General features: G+C 44.2%; 1 protein-coding gene across 3 annotated transcripts in view; it reads right to left on the bottom strand.

Moving 5' to 3' along the window:
- The window catches only part of COL12A1 (collagen type XII alpha 1 chain), a 359822-nt gene that overhangs the window by 111468 nt on the left and 222357 nt on the right, over nucleotides 1–25997 (bottom strand). For all 3 annotated transcript variants that reach the window (XM_029595614.1, XM_029595613.1, XM_029595615.1), the window contains 6 exons: nucleotides 22438–22577; nucleotides 20650–20779; nucleotides 9782–9921; nucleotides 8729–8861; nucleotides 8072–8098; nucleotides 6633–6769 (listed from right to left, as the gene is read on the bottom strand). In XM_029595614.1, coding sequence (XP_029451474.1) covers nucleotides 6633–6769; nucleotides 8072–8098; nucleotides 8729–8861; nucleotides 9782–9921; nucleotides 20650–20779; nucleotides 22438–22577 — 707 coding nt within the window. The remainder of the gene's footprint in view (nucleotides 1–6632; nucleotides 6770–8071; nucleotides 8099–8728; nucleotides 8862–9781; nucleotides 9922–20649; nucleotides 20780–22437; nucleotides 22578–25997) is intronic.

Genomic DNA, 25997 nt, shown 5'->3' with positions numbered 1-25997 from the left:
AAGAAAGAACTACATGAGTACTAGTATAACAGGAAATATCTAAAAAATGGTTCAGTTTACAGACCTACGGAGCATGCAGCATTCTGGTAACTCAGCTATCCTTGGCTGCTCTGTGTTCCCAAGGGACACTTTACACCAGGCCACAGTCATGATTTTGGAAGCTCTCTGAAAATTCTGAATAATATTTGACATGTTCCCAGACTACATCTGAGCAAACCTTTACAGTAAGATTAGGTCAGCACCACCCTGACTTATTTCTATCGCTCAGCGCTCCCTAGCTGTCTGCTTGCCGAAAGCAATTTGTACATTTTGTTAAAATGCAGATGCTTACGCCAGAACAATCATAGTTTGATGAACAAGGGAAACTCCCATAGGGAGCAAGTGTTTTGCAATCCATCATGTTTTACTTCAGTTCAGATTACTTTTGCTTCCCTTAACTCCTATGAACTGAATTGCTAGGATCTGAATTTTAAAGTATCTACAGTAATGTCTTCAATACTGCTCTTTCCAATCTGGATTTATTATACAGCACTTTTTTGGTATACAACTAAACCCCCTGCCCTTCATTCACCTAATAAAAGTGTCTGTTGGGCTGCTACTGTTAATGGACTTTAAATATTTAAATAAATTCTCTCTTTCTCCCCCTCCGTTTCTCTTATCTGTCTCTCCCAAGATGTAAGTAACATTTTGTTACCATGGGTCTTCCACACTAACTTTTACATCCTGGTGATCAGATTAGCTGTTTGGAAAGATACCTTGAGTCTAGTCTTGGCAAGTATCCTCTCTCATAATTATTATTTTTTTTCCTTATTTTACATGCAATTTAGACATGTCAAGTGTACAACATGTATAGTGGTGGCAGCCAAGATTTTGGAAGAGCACTGTAAACCAGACGTACTGAGAGGGGACCACAAAGTCAAGTCAATTATGTGGTGTTTTGGCCACAGATTTTATGTCAATTACAATTCTAAAAACAGCTGTAAGATTACTTAAAGGAGGCTCAACTATGTAGCTGAGAATAGAGGATGAGCTCTTCTTAAGCTAACGAATGTTTGAAGACGTAAACTTTCTGGATTTCTAAGGTCCCTTCCTCTACAAAGATCAAAAACATGTGAATAATTATGGATATTAACTTCCTTCTCGTGACAAATTCGTTGTATTTCTTGTAAGACCTTATTCCTGAAGATAATGCCCGGGAGTTACCATAAACAGGCGCAAAGCATTCATAAAGTGAAGGAGCACATACACAAGTGTAATATATTCCTGTTTTACCATCTCCGTGAGAGCTGCCCTACGTGATGCTGAGACTCATCCTGCAGTTGTACTACACAAAACGGTAAACACGCCTAGCCCCTCCAAAGGTCTATGTCTTCATTGGCTGAGGGGGGATATGATAGAGGCTGAGGGGGGATATGATAGAGGTCTTTAAGATCATGAGAGGTCTTGAACGAGTAGATGTGAATCAGTTATTTACACTTGAATAACAGAAGGACTAGGGGGCATTCCATGAAGTTAGCAAGTAGCACATTTAAGACTAATCGGAGAAAATTCTTTTTCACTCAACGCACAATCAAGCTCTGGAATTTGTTGCCAGAGGATGTGGTTAGTGCAGTTAATGTAGCTGGGTTCAAAAAAGGTTAGGATAAGTTCCTGGAGGAGAAGTCCATTAACGGCTATTAATCAAGTTTACTTAGGAGTAGATTTTTAAAGTTATGCGCGGGTGTAGATTTGTTCGCGCAACCTGGGGCGAACAAATCTACGCCCGATTTTATAACATGCATGCGCTCCCGCACGCATGTTATAAAATCCAGGGTCGGTGCGTGCAGGAGGGTGCACAATTGTGCAACCTGCGCGCGCTGAGCCGAGCAGCCTGCCTCCATTCCCTCCGAGGCCGCTCCGAAATCGGAGCGGCCTCGGAGGGAATGGTGGGCGTGGGCGTGGTGCCCCCGAGCTGGCACCACGCCCACGCCCCCGGAACGCCTCCGAAAGCTGCGCCGCCCTCAACACACCGCCCGACAACCCCCACCCAAGCAAAGCCCCAGGTCTTACCCGCGTCCCGGGGCTTTGCGCGCACCGGCGGCCTATGCAACATAGGCGCGCCAGTGCGCAGGTCCCCTGCGCTCATAAATCTGGCTGGATTTACGCACGCAGGGCTTTTAAAATCTGCCCCTTAGGGAATAGCCACTGCTATTAATTGCATCAGTAGCATGGGATCTTCTTGGTGTTTGGGTAATTGGCAGGTTCTTGTGGCCTGGTTTGGCCTCTGATGGAAACAGGATGCTGGGCTTGATGGACCCTTGGTCTGACCCAGCATGGCAATTTCTTATGTTCTTATGAAGATCAGTTGACAAATTACACACGTGGTCAAATATTTAAACATCTCCTCTTCAACTCTGCATGCCGTACTGTCTGGCTACTGATTATCATTTGTTCCATATAAGAAAAAAGCAGAGAGAGGATGGAAGAAAGTCACTTGGCCTGACAATATTCAATAAACTGGCCAGCAGCAAAGTCGTCCAGATAAAGTTACCCAGCTAACTTTAGCCAAATATTCAACGAGACAAGGAACCCCTGAATACATGCTGCCAATTTTGCCTCTCTGTGACTTACTGAATATTAGAGATGTGCAAAGCCCGAACCTTTCAGTTTGGGATTCGTTTTTGGCCCGCCGCTGGAAATTTCATATTTCCCGCGGTTCGGGCCCTTGTAATTCGGGGGACCTGAATTTCGGGCTAGTGCGCACTAACCCGAAAACCGAACTTTCCCAAGTCTTTGGGAAAATTTGGTTCAGTTTTCAGGTACCCTGAACCAGGACAAACTAGGAAATTTCATTGAAATTGCCTAATTTGTCCTAAACCATTGCACATCCCTACTGAATATTGCTTTAACAAAACAAATATAAAATACTAGCATCCAGCAGCAGCTGATTACCGATTCCTTTACCTCTCTACCCACCTCCCCCCAGTGAAATAAAAATTGTACTAGGAAAGCTGCTACCTGTCCCCCACACACACACCCCAATCCTAATAAATTAAAAACTGTAGCAAGCCAAGTCACCCACCCACCCCCCTCCCAGTCCCAATAAAGTATAAATCGTAGCTGCCCAAGCAGCTTCCCCCTACTGATCCCAATAAACTGTAGCAGACCAAGCTGGCTCCACCCTCCTCACCTACTGATCCCAATAAATTAAAAACTGCAACAGACTGAGCCTGAGTTCGGAATGGGAATGAAGAACATAGAAAGGGCCATGCTGGGTCATACCAAGGTCCATTGAGGCCCACATTCTATCCCCGACAGTGGACAGTCCGGGTCACAAGTGCCATTCAGATCCTCAATAGTTGATCTATTTCTCTTATCTTGCTTCCAGGAATAAGCACTGGCTTTCCCCAAGTCTATGGAAATCTATGGAATTTTCCTTCAATGAGGGACCAATCGGTGGCAAGGGAAATGAATTTGAAATGCAGGTCCACCTCTCAGCTGCCCCAGCATTTGCTACTCAGGCCAGCAAGAAAAGGAAAAAGCTTCTCCTCTTCCCACTAGCTTAGATGGACACTGGTGGGTTAGTGAGCATGGGCATAGGGTGAGAGGTGGATTTGGGGGGGAAGAGGAGGGTACCGGCTCAGCCCTCTACAATGTTTTTATTTATTAGGATCCAGGGCAAAGCCGGAAAGATGCTTGGCTGCATAGGGAGAGGAATGGTTGGCAGAACAAAGGAAGTGATATTGCCTCTTTCTAGGTCCCTAGTGAGGCCTCATTTGCAATACTGTGCCCAGTTCTGGAGACCGCACCTTCAAAAGGATACAAACCTGTTAAAGCCGGTCCAGAGGGCGGCTACTAAAATGATCAGTGGTCTTTATTGTAAAGCATATTAGGATAGACTTAAAGATCTAAACATGTATATCCTGGAGGAAAGGCGAGATAGGGAAGATATGATAGAAACATTTAAAGGCCTTCAAGGTATCAATGCACAGGGGGCGAGCCTCTCTCAAAGGAAAGGAAGCTCTAGAATGAGGGATCATGAGATGAGAGTGGAAGGGGGTAGGCTCAGGAGTAATTCAAGGAAATATTTATTTACAGAGATGGTAGTGGATACTTGGAATGGCCTCCCCTTGGAGGTAATGTTGATAAGGACAGTATCTGAATTCAAGAAGGTATGGGACATGCACAGGAGATCTCTGAAGGAGTGGGAGGGATCATAAAGCTGACCGCCATGTTTCTCTTTCTAATTTATACTATACAGGGATACCCCTGGTGGCAGGGGGCCTGCTACAGTTTGTAATTTATTGGGACGGGGGAGCCACTCAGGCAGCTCAATTTGTACTTTAGTGTGGGCCAGCAGGAGAGAGAATCGGCTGCTGCTAGGCAGCTGCTTGTTTTGCTTTTCTTGGGGTTTCTTCAGTTATCTGACTAACTTTAGGGCTGATTTTTTCTGACCAGAGTGAGTCCCAGAGCCTTACCCGGCAGGCACTGACATTCAGCGCTAGCCAGATAAATTTGAAATGTGCCCCTGGAACGGCCTGCCCTCCCTCCTTTCTATCTGGCTAAGTTTTAGCTAGGCAATGGTTTTCTCAGCTAAAACTTAGCCTTTCAGCAGGGTGGGGAAATCCAAACCTTGGGGTTGACTGACTGTGTCCTGAATTTAGCCAGACGAGCCCCTTTGAATATTGACCCTTCTGGGTTTATATTATTTTCCATTAAATGGTGCCCATGGTTTTCTTCTCTTACCAAGTGCTGCTTTATTTTGGTCCAACAGATCATTCTCCTCACTCTGTAGGAGGGGGTAACATACTAAAATATTATTTAGCTACTTTTTTTTTTTTTTTTTTAAGCAAAGTCACTCCATTGTACTGCTGAATCTATTCTTCTTCAGCCTAGCACTTGTTTTTTTTTTTCATTCTGAGCCTGCGATGATTTACCTTCAGTAATCAAAACTGGAGCCTGCCAAAGTTTAACATTGTAAAATGATTCAAATTAAGACTGAAAGAAAGAAAAACTTTACTTATTCTCTGCTTCCTCCGCACCCTGAGATAATGAACTACTATAAACACCAAACTGCTGTTTCAGGAGAAGATCAACTTTATTTCAAAATGTTAGCTCTGGAAAGAAATTCCCAGGCAAGCTGATGTATAATGCTACAGATCAGACTAATCAAACTTGAGAGAGTATCATTATCTATGTGAAAACATAAATAAATTCATTGTACGTAATATGTTCTAGTACCATGATAGTTGATTTTAGGTTACTTTTTTTTTTTTTTTTCAAAATTACTTTTATTGTTTTGGCAGCTATGTGTGTTTAAAGTTCTTTTTGGAAGCATGTTTCCTTCAAAAAGTCAACATTGTCATTTTGAACAGTATAGTGGGGAAAGGAACTGTAGCATTCATGAAGCTTTTCCATGGCCATTCACCCTGACCTTGAGTGCTATGAATTAGATAAAACTTGCAAAAGCTGGCACGAATATGCTGAAGGAATGTGTCACTTGGATTATGTTACTTGGACTGTGGATGGCAGTTTCTTCCTTTTATCTGCACTACATTCTACAAATGCTTCCAATATTTATGGGCATTGTGTCCTTAAAATGCATATCTACTCGTTTTCTGTCTCCTGAGATGACACGGATGTTATGCAGCCCACGCTGCAATGACTACTGCGCTGACAGATCATGGCACGGCAGCCAACATAATTTTCTGGCCACATCAGCAAGAAGCTCAGTTTTCCCTTAATAAAGCAATGACTTCCAACCCCCATGAAGATACCTCACTTCGACATGCATCATTCATATCCAGCCATTTCAAGAAAGAGATTAAGCAAGGCCCTCAACAGATAATGATTCAAACAAATAGGCAGGTAAATGCTTTCTAGGTAAGACTGCAACTTTTACAGTATCAGTTAATGTGATTAATTCATCTGGAACGCAGAAATATATCTCGAGGACCCTAACTGCCTATTCCTGCTGTAATATTTCAACATCCTTCTTACTAAAAAAAATTGGAGTCAGTATGCAATTGTTTGTCTGACTAAGTTCAGAACTTTGCCGGATAAACCAATTGCTTTTAAGATTCCTGAACTTTGACCGCCTCCAAGTTAACCGGATACAACTTATGTGGATAACTTAGAGGTAGTCCAGTGGCATTTTGGGGTGCAGTTGAGTTAGTGGGCTAAGTTGTCCGGTAATAAACTCCAATATTCAGACTTAGCTAAATATCTTATCCGGCTAATTCTGGTTGTGCCGGAGTGTAGTCCTAAAGTTAGTCGGATATGTTTACCCATCTATTTAGGGCTTTATCCAGCTATATTCAGCAGAATATTTAATCAGCAGAACTCCACTGAATATCCCAAACAAGTTATCTGGCTAATTGTAGCCATGCTGCTGAATATAGAGCTCATAATGTTTCTGCTCTGCAAATATCCTTTATATATATACTTCCCTTCTAAAATAATTCCTGCAAATATCTGTTTTGATGCATTCTAACACCTAACAGTAATAAAGCAAGCAAGGAAGGGTTGTTTTTTTTTAAAAAGGAATGGTAATATTATTATCACAAAATGAATGCAACTCTCAGAGCCCTGAAACTTGTTTTTCACATCTAGAAAAAACAAAAATAAATCCACATTTTAGAAGTGCATTATACCGTTTGTTCCGGCCCATTTGCAGGCTGGTAGACGATCTTGTACTTCTGTACTCTTCCCTTGGCAGGATCCCACTTCACAGTCAGACTGCTAGAAGTAGCATTGTACACCTGAAGATTCCGAGGAGCACTCGTCGGGACTGAAGTGAGGGTATTAAAGCAAAAAAGAAGAATTCAAACAGAATGCCCAGGTCATAAGTAACACAGAAAGGCAAGACTGAAGGCACGAGCTAAATGAAGACCAAAAAAAAAGCAGAAAAATCCTCCCCAAGTGAGTTTACCTGCACAATTCTAAAATAGCACAGTTTTGCTCCAGGTTTGAATTTCCCATAACTTCTGGAAGAGGGAAAAATTATGCAAGAAAAAACTTGCAGAAAAAATTATATGGGACTTTTAACCCCAAGAGCTAAATTTAAAGATCCAGCAAAAGGTCCTGCAGTACAAGCTTTGCTTGAACTGGTTTTTTGGTTTTTTTTTTCTGTGGCATTTTTGTCCTATGAAGAAGCTGTAGAAAGATAAAACCTTGTGCAAAAGATGCATCATTTCATATTTCTGCAACCACAAGAATTTACAAGGGGGTCTTTTCTTACTCTTTTTGCCCTGATTTTGCCCAATCCTTTAATCCAGGGCTTCTCAAATCTGTCCTGGGAATCCCACATTCAGTCGGGTTTTCAGGTTATCCACAAGGACTATGCATGAGATAAAGTTCCCTCCACTGGAGACTCGGTTTATGCAAATTTCTCTCATGCATAGTCCTTGTGGATAACCTGAAAACCCGACTGGCTGTGGGGTTCCCAGGACAGGTTTGGGAAGCCCCTGCTTTAAACTGAATAAATAAAGGACATGACTTGCAAGGTGACATTTCTCATACGATCATTTTATTGCTATATGGGAGCAACAGTTATACAAAAATGGTAGCAAAGCAAGGGACTGTGATGTGCAATTTATCCATCAGCTGGGTAGGTGAAGTCGTTTAAAATGGCATTGAAAACGCCATTTTTTGTTTCATTTCGTGTCTTTTCGGAAATGAAACACAATTTTTTTTCTTTTTTGCGTTTTTGCAGTGCTAAATTGGAAAACAAAGCCAAGGTTTCCCTCTCAGACCCCTACTGTCAGCTGAAAAGCTGGTAGCACTATGGTCTCTCCTTCTTCTCTGGTAGATTAGACTGATGAGGTGTAGGGAGGTCAGGAGTTTGCAGCAAATAGTTGGAAGGGTCACGAAATAAAAATATAGAACAGGTACGGGTACAATTTTAATATGGCTTTGTTTTAATTCATGTGATTGTGGTTTTAATTATGCAGGTAATTTTGTCAACGGCACCGAACAATTTTATTGGGAAGAGCAGAATACACGTTTTATATATAAATGAATAAAATAAAAATATAGATGCCTTTTTTGGCTAATTCCATTACAAAATTAAAATTGAGAATTTAAGTCTTACCTGGTGGTGTGGTAGTTATTTTGGGCACTATGAAAAAAAAAAAAAGAAACAGTTTTGATTCATTTCAGATGTATGCTTTTAAACCTTTTTTTGTATTTATCACCTTCCTGAGCATCTGAGCTTCGGACTCACTCAGAACTTCTCCAGCACCTCGGAAAGGGTGCTAGCTGCCATCTGCGCTCCCCATACTGCTGCACACACCCCAAGCAGGAGGCGCAGAGCCCTTCCGGGTACAAGGCCAGGAACAGATGCCACCTCTCATCATCTCCTACGCTCATTCCCACCAATACTCTCACAGCTATTTATAACAGGGGTTCTGAAGCTGATCTCTTCATTTTCAACAGCCAGAGCTTTTTCTTCATTAGACACTATCTTCCTCTCTTGATTAGATTCTGCCATTTCAACAACGGACCTCAGTTTTGAGCCACAGACTGCATCTCTCTTCAGAACTCGGCACGCATGCCCACTAAATCCCACCCTAGGTGTTGCTATTGTGCCATAGCTTAGATTCTCCTCACCTCTGCACCCTTCGTGGACTGTGAATACTGCCCTCATGGCATTTCTATTCTCTACTCTTCCAATGAATAGCAGGAGTCCCAGCCACTGGGTCAGTCCCATTTAAACTTAGTCTAACATCAGAAGAATAAGATAGCTTACATGTTCTTTCAGTGCCAACTAGATCATCACTTTCTGATTCATCAGGATAGATACCAGTAACTGCAACCTCATACAACGTGTCTGGTGTCAAGTTGTCAAAGACCATAGTGTTAACATCACCATCTACAATGGTCTTGAAAACAAAAAAATATATATAAGATCAGCATGGTCATAAACATTTGGAGGGAAGGGTTATAGACATTGCTATCAGGATTTGTAAATTTGATCCATTTTCAAATATCACTGTGCAAGTAAGAATGATCACTAGACAGGCCATTTCCAGGCAGTTACCACCTGTGTGATTGAAAGGCCCAAGATAAAGCCAGGGATCCTTGACCTGCCATTATCAGCAGGGCATTCCTGGACTTTGCTATCAGTATTGCATTATAAAGCTCCCATCAGACATTTTCAATTAAAATTAAACCATTCTGTTTATTTAAGGGGTCCCTTATCTCACTGGCAAAGGTCTCAGAAGTAAACAGTACTCATCATTACATTTCTGATTTCTTCAGATGAAAAAATATTTCAGTGGGAAACTCCAAAAGCAAGTTTATAATGTTAACAATATTTTCCAGAATTTGATATCTCCTGCATTTTGAGCAGCGGTGGGTTAAGAATCCTTGACTTTTCTCTAATTACAAGGGGTGGGATGAGAACCTACTCTGATTAGCAATTTTGGGCTCATTGCTAAAGACCTCTGAAGTAGAGTGTCCGTTTTGCAACACATTTTAATTTAAAATAATGATTTTATTACTTTTAAGTTTAAAAACTTAGGGCCTCATTTACTAAGCATTTTTCCCATAGACACAGAATTGGTGAAAAGTTTTAGTAAATCAGGCCCTTCATAAGAGATATTTAATAATAATTAAAAAAAAAAAAAACACAAAACATTCATGTAGCCCTCTGGCTTTGCCTTAGAACCTTAACGTCTCCTGCCAGGGAATTAACTGCAAGCAAATATTCTCTCTATAAGTCATTATTGCCTAAGTTTCAGAAAAAGAGCAAATCTTAAAAGAAATTTCCTTAATAGATCCACATTAATATTAGTCCTACCTCAAGCTTGTCTGTTGTACCAATGGGTGCCCAGGTTATTCTATAGAGAGCAACATCTGGAGCACCATGGTCCCAAGTAGCTCTGAAACTTTCTTTTGTGACGTCAGAGAATTTCAGATTGACTGGAGCGGGAACAGCACCTATTAGAGGAAGAGGAACACTCTAAAATCATGCTCAAGAAACCAAACACAATAACCATAGTCTTATTAAGGAAGATGTAAAAACGACCAAACCTCCCGACTGACATGTAATCATGTAAGATGGCCCACCAAAGGCTTTCACCCACAAAAATGGGCTTTCGAAAATTGCTATGATGTATGCTACTTTTACATGCATAAATCCTTGTGATAATTATTTCCCTATCTGTGTAATTTTGATGAGAAGTATCTTCAGAAAAACGAAGTGCAAATCTCTGCGAGTTCTTTTTTCCTTAGGCAATTTTTGAAGTAAACCATGCACACATACTCTTCCTTTGAAAACTGATGCAAAGACAGGGAGCAAAAATTGCCAACAGATTTTTCAGCAATGCAGGCAGCTTGAAAATTGCCCCAAGAAAATCTAGAGTTTTTAATATTTTTAAAAATATGTATGTTCTCTAGTTTTGGCTGGCGAGTGTTGTGCACTATAACATTTGCTTCTCTTCCCTGCACCACTCCCCCTGTCTCCCTGGAGTGCATAATCTATGATGCACTGTCTAAATGTGCATTATAGACTTTCTTCTCAGGGTCCGGAGTAACCATGTGGTAACACTCCCTCCAGTTCTTTACTCCTTCACCCCTTCTATGATACCCTCTAGCTCCTCCCTGACATGCTCCTCCTCTAATCCTCAGTGTCATGCTGGACAGCCATGGATCAGGCTATGGGTGCCACACGCTCACAACCTCTGCTACTCCACAGCCCATCTCCGCCCCCTCTTGGGAATCCTTCCAATGTAAGGGCAGGAAATGAAGCCACGTCCCATGAGATTGTGAGTATGTTGTAGTTTATAATCTCTGTCTTCAGCCCCCTGCGTGACCACCCAGTGTACATTTAAGGAACTAAACAGCTGTATTAGTAGTGATGGAGGCCCAGCAAAGGCTGGTTGCACATTGTCAACAGAGGAGGAGGCCCAATGGGAGGTATCAGTAGCAGGGAGTGGATTGTACCAGGTGCCATGAACAAGAAAGAGGGAAATATTAAGAGGTCTATATTCAGTAAGCTGGTTAGTCGACAAGTTATATATCAACCTAAAGTTATCCGGCTACATATAGCACGATAACAAAAACCCTAACCGGCTATGTTGGAATACACTGTAGCCAGGTAGGTTTTTAGTTATCCAGCCTTGTGAGGCTGGATAACATGCTACTTAACCAGATATCTTGAAAGAGGCAGCACCGGAAGCGTAAGCTGACGTTGAAGTTTATGCTTCCAAAACTGTCTCTGAGCAGTGCTGGAGGCACCAGGAGCGGGGCACGGGGTCCCTCGCTCCCGGCTCGGATCAAAAAGGTAGTGGGGGATACTGGGGAGGGTCAGAGGGATGGGGGTGTAGGCGCCATTATGAGTCTTTGTGGGTGGGGGGGGGGGGAGGCAGCCTGATCCTGTTTAATAGCAAATCAGGACCGGGTACAGCATACAATCAGCCCCTTCCTAAGTTTTTACCAAGGTTTGTTGGGGGGGGGGGGGGTAGGACAGTACAGCCTGAGGGCCTTTCTATTAAGCTTTGGGAGGGGAGGGAAGGGAAGGGATTGACCTCTGAATCTTTCTTTGGTTTGATATGCGGTTAAGGAGCACATTCTCCAGCCACACAAAGCCAGATAACTGTGGACCTGATAAGAAGAAGATCTAAAGTATACCCGAATTCAGCAAGATAACTCAATCCCTCCCAGGAAAACTCCTGAAACACCCTTATAATTTAGCCGAATAAGAGGCTCAATATGCCATATTTGCCATTTAGATGGATAACTTGTGAGTTATTCCTCTAAATGGCTTTTGAGTACAGACCTCTAACAGCAGTTGTGTTGGCTGGGAGGGGGAAGGGACTGCCATATTTTGAAGCTGCCCAGGGCAGGTAGAAACCTTGAACAGAAAGGTACATGGCAATGATACAAAACACATGCATCCTACAGTTTAAGGGTTTCCCAAAGCTGCTGGCATCACTGAATCCGCACAACCTACCTGCCAGCATGCAGACGTCCCCAGCCAGCTGCTAAAGCTATGTGCCTCCACTAAGTAGACTGTTCTTATTGTGTTGGAGGAAAACAGCCAGCACCAAAAGGATAGTGTGGAGGCTGCCAACTCTTCAAAGAGCAAACTTGCTTAATGAAACCACGTGGCACTAAACTGGCTGCAGGCTGCCTGAGGAGGTGGAAAGAGAGACTGAAGTCTCTTGTTGGGAGGAGAAGGAAGGAAGAAGCAACAGTGGTGTTTTTGGAGAGGAATGGAAACTGCTGATCACAGGGGAAAAAGAGAGAAGGAAGGAAACAGACTCCGTGGGGGGTGGGAGGAAAACGTCTGAGTTGAATGGAGAGGTAGGAAACAGGCTAAAGAAAGAGAGCTAGAGAGATGGAAAAAGGAGAGAGAAAGTGCAAGCTTTTTGAAATTGCTTTTCCGTCTTAAACCCTGACTCCTCCTGTTCATAGCCTGGAAGATTTTAACCATGTTTACCATAGTAAATACAGTACATTTCCTGAACCCTCTTATCTGACTCCTCTATGTGTCTTGGCTCAATTGTAAACGCCACGGAGCAGGACCTTTCTCTTATGTGTATCTGTACAGTGCTGTGTAGGTCTAGTAGCACTCTAGAAATGTTATATAGGAGTAGCAGAGGTTGGACTTGTTGTGTCTATGGACCCTATGTTGCGGGCCCCAGAGTCCGGGAAACCCACCTGGGGAGCAGCACGGGACTGCAGGGCAGAACTCGGGAAAAGACAAGGCCCCGTCTTCAGCCTAACCAGCCCTCTCCCCAGCAGGTTAAACCCTTAGGTTCTGGGGGCCAATAGGTCTCTGCGGCAGCAGTACATCATAGTGGTGAGTCCATATAGGCAAGGCCTGGACAAGGTAGGCAAGGCTGGGCAGGCTGGACAAGGCAGACAAGGCAGGGCAGGCTTGGCAGACTAGACAAGGGAGTCAAGGCTTGGCAGGCTGGACCAGGCAAACTTGGCTGACAGGACAAGGCAAGGCTAGATACTGAGCAGAATCTGGAACTAGAAAAGACAAGGGTAAGACAAGGCAAGGGCAGGACTCTGGTACAAGCAGGACTGGATACTTGAACAGACAGGACAAGACCAACAAGGCAGACTTAGGGCAGGACTGGGCAAGACAACAAGGGAAACAAAATACAGAAGCCCGAAGGCAGCACAACTAGGAAGAGACAGAATGGGCTTGAAAGCTCCAAGGCAGGATACAAAAGAGAATAGGTCAGATCAAGAAAGGGAACAAGGCAGGATAGGCCTGAGGGCCTCAAGGCAAGGCAAGAACAAGGCAAGAAGGCCCGAAGGCCACAAGACAAGGCAGGAACAAGGGTCAGGTCACAGAGCCAGAAGTGACACCATGAGAAGTCAAGATGCTTCTGGCAAGGCTGGTTTATATAGGGCTGGGGCCTGGGCATGACAAGGGCAGAGAGGAGGCGTTTAAGAAGGCTAGAGGTGAGGCACACCGAGGGCCTCTGCTGGAAGGGAGGCATCATTGCAGGAATCCAGAAGATAAGATAAGGCTGTGTAACAGGAGAAATCCAACACCCTTGAGCTGAGGTGACATTGGTTCTACCTGAAGGGAGGATCCTGCAGGATCTCACCATCAGCAAGTGAACCGAACAGGGACCAAACAGGACCTTCACTTATACCAGCCCACGTTCCCCTCGAGTTGAGACTTTGGGTGCTGGGTTCAGTAGGATTTAGGCGACAGTCTCCTGATGACTGAAGATGTGGTCTGTGGCCAAGTGATGGTCATAGGAAGGCGGTGAATAGACTTGTTGAGGCAAGGGTCAGAGGCAGGCAGCAATCAGGCATATCCAGAGTCCAGGAAGAAATCAAGTGCAGGTAGTGGTCAGGCGTCCCCAAAGACCAGGCAAAGGTCAAACCAGGTATCCATCCGAAGGAGAGGAAGAGGGACAGTTAGGCTGAAGCATGCAGGCAAGGGTTGGAACATAGAAACATAGAAACATAGAAATGACGGCAGAAGAAGACCGAATGGCCCATCCAGTCTGCCCAGCAAGCCTCACACATTTTTTCTCTCATTCTTATCTGTTACTCTTAGCTCCTTGTTCTATTCCCCTTCCACCCCCACCATTAATGTAGAGAGCAGTGATGGAGCTGCATGCAAGTGAAATATCTAGCTTGATTAGTTAGGGGTAGTAGGGGCAGTAACCGCCGCGATAAGCAAGCTACACCCATGCTTATTTGTTTTACCTAGACTATGTTGTACAGCTCTTGTTGGTTTGTTTTTTTTTCTTCTCCCCTGCTGTAGAAGCAGAGAGCCATGCTGGATATGCATTGAAAGTGAAGTATCAGGCACATTTGGTTGGGGTAGTAACCGCCGTAACAAGCCAGCTACTCCTCGCTTTGTGATTGCGAATCCTTTTTTTTCTTCACCCCTGTCGTTGAAGCTATGCAGGATATGCGTGAAGCATCAGTTTTTTTTTTTTTTTTTCCCCCTGCCCTTGAAGCAGAGAGCTATGCTGGAAATGCGTGATGTATCAGTCTTTCTCCCATGCCGATGCAGGAGAGAACCATGCTGGATATGCATGGAAAGTGAAGTATCAGGCACATTTGGTTTGGGGTAGTAACTGCCGTAACAAGCCAGCTACTCCCCGCGTTTTGAGTGCGAACCCTTTTTCTTCTCCTTTGCCGTTTGTAGCAGAGAGCTCTGCTGGATGTGTGAAGTATCAGTTATTCTTCTCCCCTGTCATTGAAGCAGAGAGCTATGCTGTATATGCATTGAAAGTGAAGTATCAGGCATATTTGGTTTGGGGTAGTAACCGCCGTAACAAGCCAGCTACTCCCCTCTTTATGAGTGCAAATCCTTTTTTCCATTACCTCTTGCTGTTGAAGCTTAGAGCGATGTAGGAGTCACAGTAAGCATGTGTATGTTTATTTAGTAAGGGTATTGTGTCAATAGCCATCATTCTGGCGAGTCACCCACTCTTCATTGGTGGCCTCTTGACTTTATGGATCCGCAGTGTTTATCCCACGCCCCTTTGAAGTCTTTCACAGTTCTGGTCTTCACCACTTCCTCCGGAAGGGCATTCCAGGCATCCACCACCCTCTCCGTGAAGAAATACTTCCTGACATTGATTCTGAATCTTCCTCCCTGGAGCCTCAAATCGTGACCCCTGGTTCTGCTGATTATTTTCCTTCGGAAGAGGTTTGTCGTTGTTTTTGGATCATTAAAACCTTTCAAGTATCTGAAAGTCTGTATCATATCACCTCTGCTCCTCCTCTCCTCCAGGGTGTACATATTTAGATTCTTCAATCTCTCCTCGTACGTCATCCTATGAAGATCCTCCACCTTCCTGGTCGCCCTTCTTCTGTACCGCTTCCATCTTGTCTTTGTCTTTTTGTAGATACGGTCTCCAGAACTGAACACAGTACTCCAGGTGAGGCCTCACCAAGGACCTGTACAAGGGAATAATCACTTCCCTTTTCTTACTTGATATTCCTCTCTCTATGCAGCCCAGCATTCTTCTGGCTTTTGCTATCGCCTTGTCGCATTGTTTCGCTGTCTTCACATCATTAGACACTATCACCCCAAGGTCCCTCTCCTGCTCCGTGCTCATCAGCCTTTCCCCCCCCATCGAGTACAGTTCATTCGGATTTCCACTCCCCATATGCATGACTTTGCACTTCTTGGCATTGAATCTCAGCTGCCATATCTTCGACCACTCTTCCAGTTTCCTTAGATCCCGTCTCATTCTCTCCACTCCTTCCGGCGTGTCCACTCTGTTGCAGATCTTAGTGTCATCCGCAAAAAGACAAACCTTACCTTCTATCCCGTCTGCAATGTCGCTCACAAAGATATTGAACAGGACCGGTCCCAACACCGATCCCAACACCGAACAAGCAGGCATTGAAGAATGGAGACAGCCTAGAATGAATATTGGACACAGGCTGGAACACAACACGCACTATTATGCAGTAGCTGGACCTGTTGCAGTGAGGGAAGGTCAGAGAAAGCCTTTTATTGGACTAGGCATATGAAGTCATCAGGAGGTGCTTCAGAGCTTTTCCCACCATGGGCTCTTTAAATATAGTGATGTCAGGCTTGTGCACCTAAGGAGGAGCGGGGCAAGTTGGAGCCAGCTGTACCCTGTTGCATGGTAAGCTGGCAGCACTTTGCCGCATCAGAGAGTGGCAACCCACTGCATGGAGAGCTGGCAGCATCGGGCCACATGGGCAGCAGGCTGCCAAACCCAACTGCACCTCCCTCTTAAGCCCCTTTCCTGAAGCCTTGGGTTTCTTGGGGTATCATTGATGAAAGTCCTTCAAGAGGTTGGTGTCCAATATGTTGGAGGATGGCTCCCGTGAATTTTCTTCAGGCCATAGTTCTTCCAAGAGTTTAGATACTCAACCTTTTCTCCCTTCTGGCAGGAATCTAGGACTTCTTGGACTTCATATATATATATTGTCTCCATCAGCAGCCAATTCTTGAGGTTCAGATGGCACTCTAGAGGACCACAAAAGCACCACTGGCTTAAGCAAAGAAATGTGAAACACATTATGAATCTTTAATGTAGATGATAGCTTTAGCTGCACGAGACAGGGCCCAATTGCCAATGAACAAAGAATAGCACAATAAAACATGGTGCAGGCACATAAAGGAAAGTTGTAGGCGTAAGTGCCGGGAACTTAGCCAAACCTTCTCTCCCATCTTGAGCTGAGGAGCTGGCCTTCTTCGGGCATCTGCCATCTTCTTGACTTGGGTGGCGGCTTTCTCAATCAACAGATTGGTCTGTTTCCATAGTTCATGCAATTCCTGGGCAGAGATTTGAGCTGATGGTGAAGGAACCATCACAGACAATGGCAGAGGAGGCAGAGGTTGAATTATCATAGACCAGATGAAAGGGAAAGTAGTCAGTAGATGCGTTGACGTGATTGTTATGGAGAATTTGGCCCAATGTAAGAAGGTGGCACAGTTATCCTGGCGCTCTTTAACATAAGAGCAGAGGAAGGTTTTAAGGGTGCGATTGGTGCATGCCACGCCCATTGCTTTGCAGGTGGTAGACCATAGTGTACTCAAATGTGATACCAAACTTTTTGCAGAGAGAGTTCCAGTACCTTGCAATAAACTGAACTCCTCTATTCAATAGAATATGCTTTGGTAAGCCATGTAGGCGAAAGACATGGAGGGTAAAGAGATGTGATAACTCCGAAACAGAAGGAAGGTCTGGTAATGGGACAAAGTGTGCCATCTTAGAAAATCAATCATTCACCACCCAAAACACAGTGGTACTGTTAGAGATAGGGAGGTCCACAATAAAGTCCATGGACAAGTGGGTCCAGGGTTCCCTGGGGGCGGGCAATGGCTGTAACAGCCCCCAGGGTCAGCCATGCAGTGCCTTTTGCTGTGTGCAAGTGGAACATAAGTCAACATAGGCCTTGACATCTTGCTTTATTTGAGGCCAACAGAAGTGCTGTTGAACCAATTCAAGGATTCATGCCCACCCAGAATGTCCTGCGACATGGAAGTCATAGGCCCATTTCAACACTTTCTCGTGCAATCTGGAAGTTACTACCATCTTCCCTGGAGGGATGGGTATCGTAGTGACTAAGAGTATGTTAGCAGGATTGATGATGTGCCTAGGAGGTTCTGGAACATCCTTAGTCTGCAAGGAGCAAGAGAGGGCATCTGCTTGTTGATTCTTGAGTGCTGGGCAGTATCATAATTCAAAATTGAAGTGAGCAAAGAACAAAGACCAACCAATCTATCTTGAATTAAGCTGCTGAGCTTGTTGTAAATGTCTAAGGTTCTTGTGGTTCATGTATATAGTGACATGGTGTGGAGCCCCTCGAGAAGAAGGTGCCATTCCTCAAGAGCCAGTTTGACATCTGAGAACTCTCAATTTCCAATGCTGTAGCTGCGTTCACAGGGAGAACTTCTTAGAAAAGAAGAAACATGGATGAAGTACCCCTTCGGAAATGTGTTAGCTCAGGACAGCCCCTACCACCAGGGTCAAGGCATCTACCTCTAACATGAAGGTGGTGTGGAATCCAGGTGACATAGGCAAGGCTTATCAGCAAAGATGTTTATTAACCTCTGGAAAGCCTCAAAAGCCTCAGGTGGCCAATCTTTGGTGTTGGCGTCCTTGAGGGTAAGAGCAGTAAGGAGGGCTACCACAGAGGAGTAATTTGGAATAAACTGGCAGTAATAATTAGCAAACCCCTGGAATCTTTGTAAAGCCCAGAGTCCTATGGGGTGACACCAGCCCATGATGGCTTTTACCTTTGCAGTATCCATCTGAAACTCAATTTGTGAGACTATGTACCCAAGGATGGGGAGCTCCTCTTGTTCAGAGACATTTTTCCAATTTGGTGTGGAGATTATTCTCTTGCAGATATTGCAGGATAGCATGAACATCTCTACAATGGGAACCGAAAGTCCAGGAAAAGATCAACATGTCATCCTTTTTGTTTCTTGGGTACAACCACACAGTGTACAGCAGATTGCGGAAGATCTTGTTGACCATTTTCTGGAAAACCGCATTGCAAAGCCCAAAAGACATGACCAAAAACTCGTAGTGTCCATTGCAAGTGTTAAATGTGGTTTTCCATTCATCACCAGCCTTGATGCGGACGAGTTTGTACCCTGAAATCCAATTTCATGAATAGCTTGGTGCCCTGTAGGCGATCAAAGAGTTCCGCTATTAGAGTACTGGATAATGGTCTTTCTTACTAATGGTATTTAGGCCATGGTAGTCTATGCACAGTCTGAGAGATTCATCTTTCTTCGTTATAAAGAAGAACCCAACCCCTGCCGAAGGAGAGGGCTGGAAGAACCTATGTTCCCAATTCTTTTGAATATAAGCTGACATGGCTTGAGCTTCTGGGAGAGACAGTGAGTAAACCTGACCTCACAGGGGTGTAGCTCCTGGGATAAGCTCTATACTGCACTCATACGTGCGACAAGAAGGCAAGTTTCAGCACTCTTTCAGAAGACATCCTTGTAATTCCCATACTGGGGAGGAAGTCCTGGAAGTATGGAAGCCACAGTTACCAGACAAGGACATTGTACAGGTACTAAGCAAGAATTATACACCTGTAACCCCAACAGGATAGTTGTAAGGTAGACCAATCCAGGTGAGGCTGATGTTGGAGCCACGGCAGACCTAGTATGATGGGATGTTTTTCTCTGGAGATCATGTGAGGACTGATTTTCTCTAAGAGCAAGAGACTGTTGCATAAGGCTACAGACACCATACTCTGGGTAACCTGGCTTGGAAGTGGATCTACATAAACTGAGTTCACCAGTGAGGAAGTCATTTGGACCATGGAAATCTGGAGTTGGTCAACCAGGTCTTGTAAAATGAAGTTTTTCCCCAGAGCTGGATAGAGAAAGTGTAGAGCCCAGTTTCAGTGGGGCTGGCAGGAGGAGTTGGGGAGCCAGTACAGTAAAGCCTAGGGTCATTTCCCCAAAGGACCCTAGGCATTGACGTTTCCCAACCTCTGTAGGCATTGGGCCAAGAGATAGCCAAGAGCTGCGCAATAGAGCAGAGGCCCTGTTTTCTGTGCTGGAGCCTTTTTTTCTGGGGCCAAGTGGCAGACTCCCAACTGCATTGGTTCCTCAGAAGGAGGAGGTGAAATTGAGGGTGTACCAACTAGAGGTGAAAGTGGATGTTGACATCGTGGAGTCAGCAAGATACTCCTTCGTGCCAGATGGGTCTCTCGAGCCCTTTACAGTAACCGACAGTCTATTTTGCTAGTTAGGGCAATGATTGCTTTAAGTGAGGTGGGAAGCTTCCTAGTGGTGAATGAAGAAAAGCCTTCCAAGCCTTCCAAGAAGATGGCAACTAAGCTGTCCTCTTGCCGATTTATCTTGGAAGCCAGTGTATGAAATTCCACTGCATATTCGGCCAAGGTTCGGGAGCCTTGCCATAGGTGGAGCAGATCAGAGGCCATCACTGCTGCTCGGCCTGGCTCCTCAAAGACAATGTGAAACTACTCCATAAACTGTGGAAGGTCGAGCAAGATGAGACCCCCTTTTTCCCAGAGGGGAGAAGCCTAGGCGAGTGCTGTTCCACTAAGTAATTTAAGGATGTACGTAATCTTAGATTGGTCACAGGGGAATAATGAAGCCTGTAATTGGAAGTGCATTCTGCATTGATTAAGGAATCCTCGACACTGCTTGGGATCCCCGGCATATCGGGTGGAACTGGAAACTGAGGGACTGGCTGGAAGGGCCATAAGCAGCATCTCTGTTTGTGTGTGTGAGTGCCCTTACTATGTCACAGGGGCTAACGGTGCCATTGGTCGGCCCCTGTGACATAGTAAGGGCAAAGGCTATTGGCACCATTTTGAATACTGGCAGCCGACGGCCCAAGTGCAGGAGATCGCTCCAGGACCCCCGCTGGACCACCAGGGACTTTTGGCAAGTCTTGGGGGGGGGGTAATGAGGATGGGGGTTTATTTGTTAGTGATACGTTGTATTCGTGGGGGTTCGCCATACGTTTCGTGACCCCCACGAATACAACGAATATGGCATATTAGTTGCGGATTGCCAATACGTTGCAAACGAATGAACACCCCTATGAGACAGACCCTTTAGGATAAGTTAAATTTTCTTTACAAAGCCTGTAATAAGTTAGAATCCTTTCTTGAATCAAATCTACATTTTTACAGGTTCCCATAAGTAGTATCTGCCAGTATATTCACAGTCATTTAAAAGCTTCTAGGACATACCTGTCGTAGCTTTTGCTACCCTTGGTGTGGACTCTCCTTCATCATACACTGCAACAAGATTTACATCATACTGAGTTTGTGATATAAGATCACTGAGTGGTGTGCTTGTCTTTGACCTATCCACTTCCACCTACAAATAAAATCACAAAACAATATCAGCACTCTACACATTTGAGAGCACACTTTGGTATTTATCTGCTATGTACTAATCTTAGTTCACACATCTAAAATATATGGACTACATGAATATTATTAGATTTCTAACCACTGAGCTAAGCATATCATTATTATTATTATTTAAATAAGTAATAAACATAAGGAAAATCATGAAAAGGAACTGCAGAATATTGAAATGAATGCAATGACTTTACATCATTTTTTCTCATTCCTTCCAACCCAACTCATCATAATTGTCAGACCCCATTTTCTGACTTCAAACTAGCTGTCATCCACTGCCTGCCCGCTCCTGCTTCAACCAAACATCCATCTCTCTTTGAGCAGTCTCACTTCCTTTAAAAGAATGCTACAATCTCTGTACTGTACAAGATTTCCAAAGCACATCCAGCAAGCCAGTTACTAATTAAGGATTTCACCGTTAAGTCATTAAGCGCTTTTTGCTCTTTTCATATCTGGGAGTTAATGTCCTTGCAATCTGTTTGTAGGAAAACAGGCATTCAAATTCTGTTTCAGCAATGCTCAAACTGACTCAAAGTTACCTTCCAAACTAAATAACATGTATTTCCATACATTCAGGTGGATTAATATGGCAACCACAGTACTTTATCCAAGCTAAATGACTCATTAACCACAATCAGCAATTTCTTAACAATCCATCCATTGACCAAACAGCATCTGTAGAAGAGATACTTTGTCACTCTTATCTGACACCAATTCACGCCAGAAAATTACAAGAAAAAAAGAATAGCTTAAACTTCATAAAACAGGCATTTGTACCCTCTCCTGACTCTAACCCAACCCAATAAATGCCAACAAAAATATAAATGGAACAATAAGGTGGCAGCTTTATTAAAAATATAACAAGCATTAAAACTAATTAGGAAGGTTAGGTTTTTCTAAATTACATAAACATCAAAAAGGCTATCACCTTCCCCTTCAACCCGCCAAATCAGTCAAATATTTCATAATTCAATTTATATAATACAGCTACTAGCCAAAACCTTCCTATGGCTTCTAGTCCAGTCAAAGTTTGCTGCCAAACTCAGCCCACTGACTAGGTGGTGATGATCTAGTCATGATGAGGTAACTGTATGCAGCGGCTCACTTCGATCACTGCCTGTGGTGTCACTAGGTTGAGAGGTACTACCAAAGCATTGCTGGACTCCCTGAGAACCCATTAGTCCATAGCGGTGTCATTCGTAGTGTCTGGAGTACTACTAGAACCGACTCAAAAGATAATCTTAAACCAATACCTGGGAGTTTGTAATGATTCACCCCCTGCCCTAGCTGTGAGAAAATCCCAAACCACCCATAACAATGATGCCTATGCCAAACATTCTACCAACTCAAGAAAGCAAAATCCGAGAGGGGTAGCCTCCAGAGCAGCTGAACCGCTACGTCTGAGTGGGCAAACCATCACCCTTCCACACGGCTCCGTCCAATCCTCCAAAATCCCCACCCCTCCCTCAAACCACCTTTTATTTAGCCCAGCCGAAAAAAGGAAAGAAAGCACAACCCCAAGGAAAAGGCCTGGCTCCTGGTCAGGCAAAGAGGCTCAGCCATGTTATATTGAACCAAGGGCTCCCTTTCTTCAAATGCTTTTTCGCCTACCTCTTTGAAATCATTTTCCTCCGATGTTTTGTATCTCACAAGGTATTTGCGTACATTGCCTGGGGCAGCATCCCAAAACACATTCATGGAACTGTGAGTAACATCTCTAATCCTTAAGTTTCCAACTCCACGAATAGGCACTGCAGGACCACAAAACCATCAGTGTACATTAATTCTTTTTTTTAAAGTAAAAAATAACACAATATAAGAGCAAAAAAACAATGTTGCCCCAAACAGAAATGTTTTCAAAGGCAAGCCTTACAGGATTGACAACAAACCTGACCGCCAAAGTGAACTAGGCGCATGCTTAAAAGAACGTACCCAGAAATTAAACAGCTTTCATATAAATGTATAATTAAGCAAATTTCACATCAGCATGATAAGAGTCTAAGGTATTTTCAAAAGGTAATGAGAGGAGATGCATTGTACTATAACGGTGTGCAATAAGGGGTAGATTTTCAAAGGGGTATGCGTGTAAGATACGCACGTACCCCCCGAAAACCTACCCCAAACCCCCACTGCGCGCACCCCGGAACGCGCGTAAGTCCCGGGGCTTGCATGGAGGGGCGTGTCGGGGGCGTGCCGGTCGTGACGCGGCGTTTCGGGGGCGGTGCCATGGGCGTGGTTTCGGCCCGGGGGCATTCCGGGGGCGTGGCCGCGGCCTCCGGACCAGCCCCTGGACCGGAACATGGAGCGCAGCAGCTGGCCCGGCGCGCGCAAAGTTACGCCTGCTTCCAGCAGGCGTAACTTTGCCGACAAAGGTGGGGGGGGGGGTTTAGATAGGGCCAGGGGTGTGGGTTAGGTAGAGGAAGGGAAGGGAAGGTGCGGGGGGCTGGAAGGAAAGTTCCCTCTGAGGCCGCTCCGATTTCGGAGCGGCCTCGGCGGGAATGGAGGCAGGCTGCGCGGCTCGGCGCACGCAGACTGCCGATTTTGGGCAGCCTTGCGCGCGCCGACCCCGGATTTTAATGGATACGCGCGGCTACGCATGTATCTATTGAAATCCTGCGTACTCTTGTTCGCGCCTGGTGCGCGAACAAAAGTACGCATGTGCGCAGATTTATAAAATCTGCCCCTGAATGTCCAGGGGAGCTCATGTACAACCTCCAGCAGAAAGACGCCCCAGCAGCGTGCTGTGTAGTGCCAAGACACACAGAAACATTAAAAGGCGTGCCAGTTAGATTTTCTAAAACACTAATCAACACTGCTCCAGGGGATCTGTTCAATCCCTGGCGGTGTAAAAAGGTCAAGGGCTGTGGGATCTCAATACCCTATTTGACTGTTCAATCAATAGCTATGTAACGTTATCTAACGTTACATGGGAAGCAAGGAGCACGACATACTCCGAGTAGCCAGAAAACTGGCCAAAGGCTATGTTTAAGTTTCGTATTACTTAAAGAAAGTTAGGGTAAGAGTTATTTTTTTTTTAGAGCAAAAGGGCTCGTGAAAGGAGGCTGAGGTATGGGGGTGAACTGGGGATAAAATTGGGTTTCATAATCTTTCAAGATAAAGTTCATTGGCAAGGGATATGATTTCCTTGTAATCTGTCTTGTACAGAATTGGTTGGATGCAATCTTTTGAAAACCAGCAATACATTAAGCACCTTTAGTCTCTTAATTATCAAAACTTCCCGCCAGCAGATTGGCATCCGACGTATGTCTCTTTATACTTGCTCAAAGTGGATTTGCTTGTTGAAACCCAAAACAAAATGTTAACACATTTCCAAAAAAAAAAAAAGCTTATTGGAGTGCTTGTCATCTTTCAAGTCTCTCAGCCGGTCTTTACAATCTTTTGTTACCTCTTCCTGAGCAAAATAAATAAATATATAAATGGCGGCCACCCTTGTAATCTCCTGCTTCTCTCCCCTCCGCCTAAATTGACTGCGGGGCTCAGCCTGTGTGGGCAAGTTTGCCCCTGCTTTTTTTGCTCGTAAGAATCTTACCTGCTAAAGCATGTCTTCTTCTCAGGAACTGATTTCACTGCAAATATCATTATGCACACTGCCTGTGCATCATTCATTTTAATTTATCAAGCTGTTTTGCACAGGCAAATCCAGACACAGCTTGCATCAGTGCTATTAGCTCACATTTTGCCACTTCTTCTGAATAAAACCTTGTTTCTAGCATTAACATTGCTAACCACAACTTTTAAATATGCTCTCTGTTTCAACGCCGAATTTAGCCTTTTGCAAATGAGCCCCTTGTATCCATTTACAAAAAGGGTTCTGTGAAGAGGTTTGGCATTCTTTAAAAAAAGGCATTTGATAAATTAAAAAAAAAAAAAGAACAGCCCTGACGTCTAGTAACCACTTTCATTGCAATCAAGGAAAAGATTAAGACCAAACCAGACCCCCCCCCCCTTTTTCTTCTGGTTACAATACAATGATGGCTGCCCACATGCTTTCATGCCACCACCAAACCTACTATACAAATGGAAAATTCTGCCAGGATACCATGATCAACAGTGAACACAAACGCTGAAGCGGGCAAAGCTAGGCAGCAACAGGGGAGTATGAAAGAGATGAAGAAATTAGGTATAGTGGAACTGAGAAAAGTGGCCAGTGTCTCTATCTTTCATATAAAGAGGGTAGCAATACAAGGCAAAGACATGCAATAATGACCTTGGTAAACAGTTTGAAAATAACTTTCAAACAATTCTGCACAGTCCCCTATAGGCACATATATATAGCTGCGTGTAGACCTGCAACAGTATTTTGCAACTTGCGCCTATCAGGTATGCGCAGATTATAGAAAACAATATGTCTAACCCACAACATACGTGCATATGTTTGGTTATGCATGAATACCTGCAATGCATTGAAATTACGTACCTCTCCTACCTACTGTATAAACATATGCATGTTTATTTTACACGCAAAAAAAAAGGATACAACTTGCTTGCTTATGTAAAACCTTGATTTATACATGGAAGTCGGCATAGTTTCAAACATGCAGATGTAGCTGAAATCATCAGTTTGCTGATACCTCCACCAGTTCAGCCAGTCATTCTCTGGGTCATTGAGACTCTCCTAGTTCTTCGCCCTGAACTCCCCCCCCCCCCCCCCCTGTTCACCCAGATCTCCTACCTAACCATTAGCAGACAACGAGTCTGGATATCAGTTGTGCGAGATAATTAGCAGTTCTAAAATTGCGCAAACAAGTTGCTCGATGTATTCACATAAATATGGAATTCATTGCCAGAGGATGTGGTTTCAGCAGTTAGTGTTACTGGGTTTAAAAAAGGTTTGGATAAATTCCTAGAGGTTAAAACCATAAACTGCTATTATAGTAATTAATAACCAATAGTAACTTGTAATCTAATGTTTGGGTGCTTGCCAGGTACATGTGACTTGGACTGGCCACTGTTGAAACAGGATGCTAGGCTTGATGGACCCTTGGTCTGACCCAGTATGGCATTTCTTTTGTTCTTATGTTCTTGTAAAATAGCCACTTCCGCATGTTCCTCTTGGCCCAGCTCTGGAACACCCCTAGATCACCCCTTTTTTTTTCCCCGCAGGAAAACGTACGCGTGACACTGACAGTACACGTATATTTATGAGTTTA

This window comes from Rhinatrema bivittatum, chromosome 3 (assembly GCF_901001135.1).
Source record: "Rhinatrema bivittatum chromosome 3, aRhiBiv1.1, whole genome shotgun sequence".
Lineage (NCBI taxonomy): Eukaryota > Metazoa > Chordata > Amphibia > Gymnophiona > Rhinatrematidae > Rhinatrema > Rhinatrema bivittatum.
This window is presented reverse-complemented; position numbering and strand designations above follow the sequence as displayed.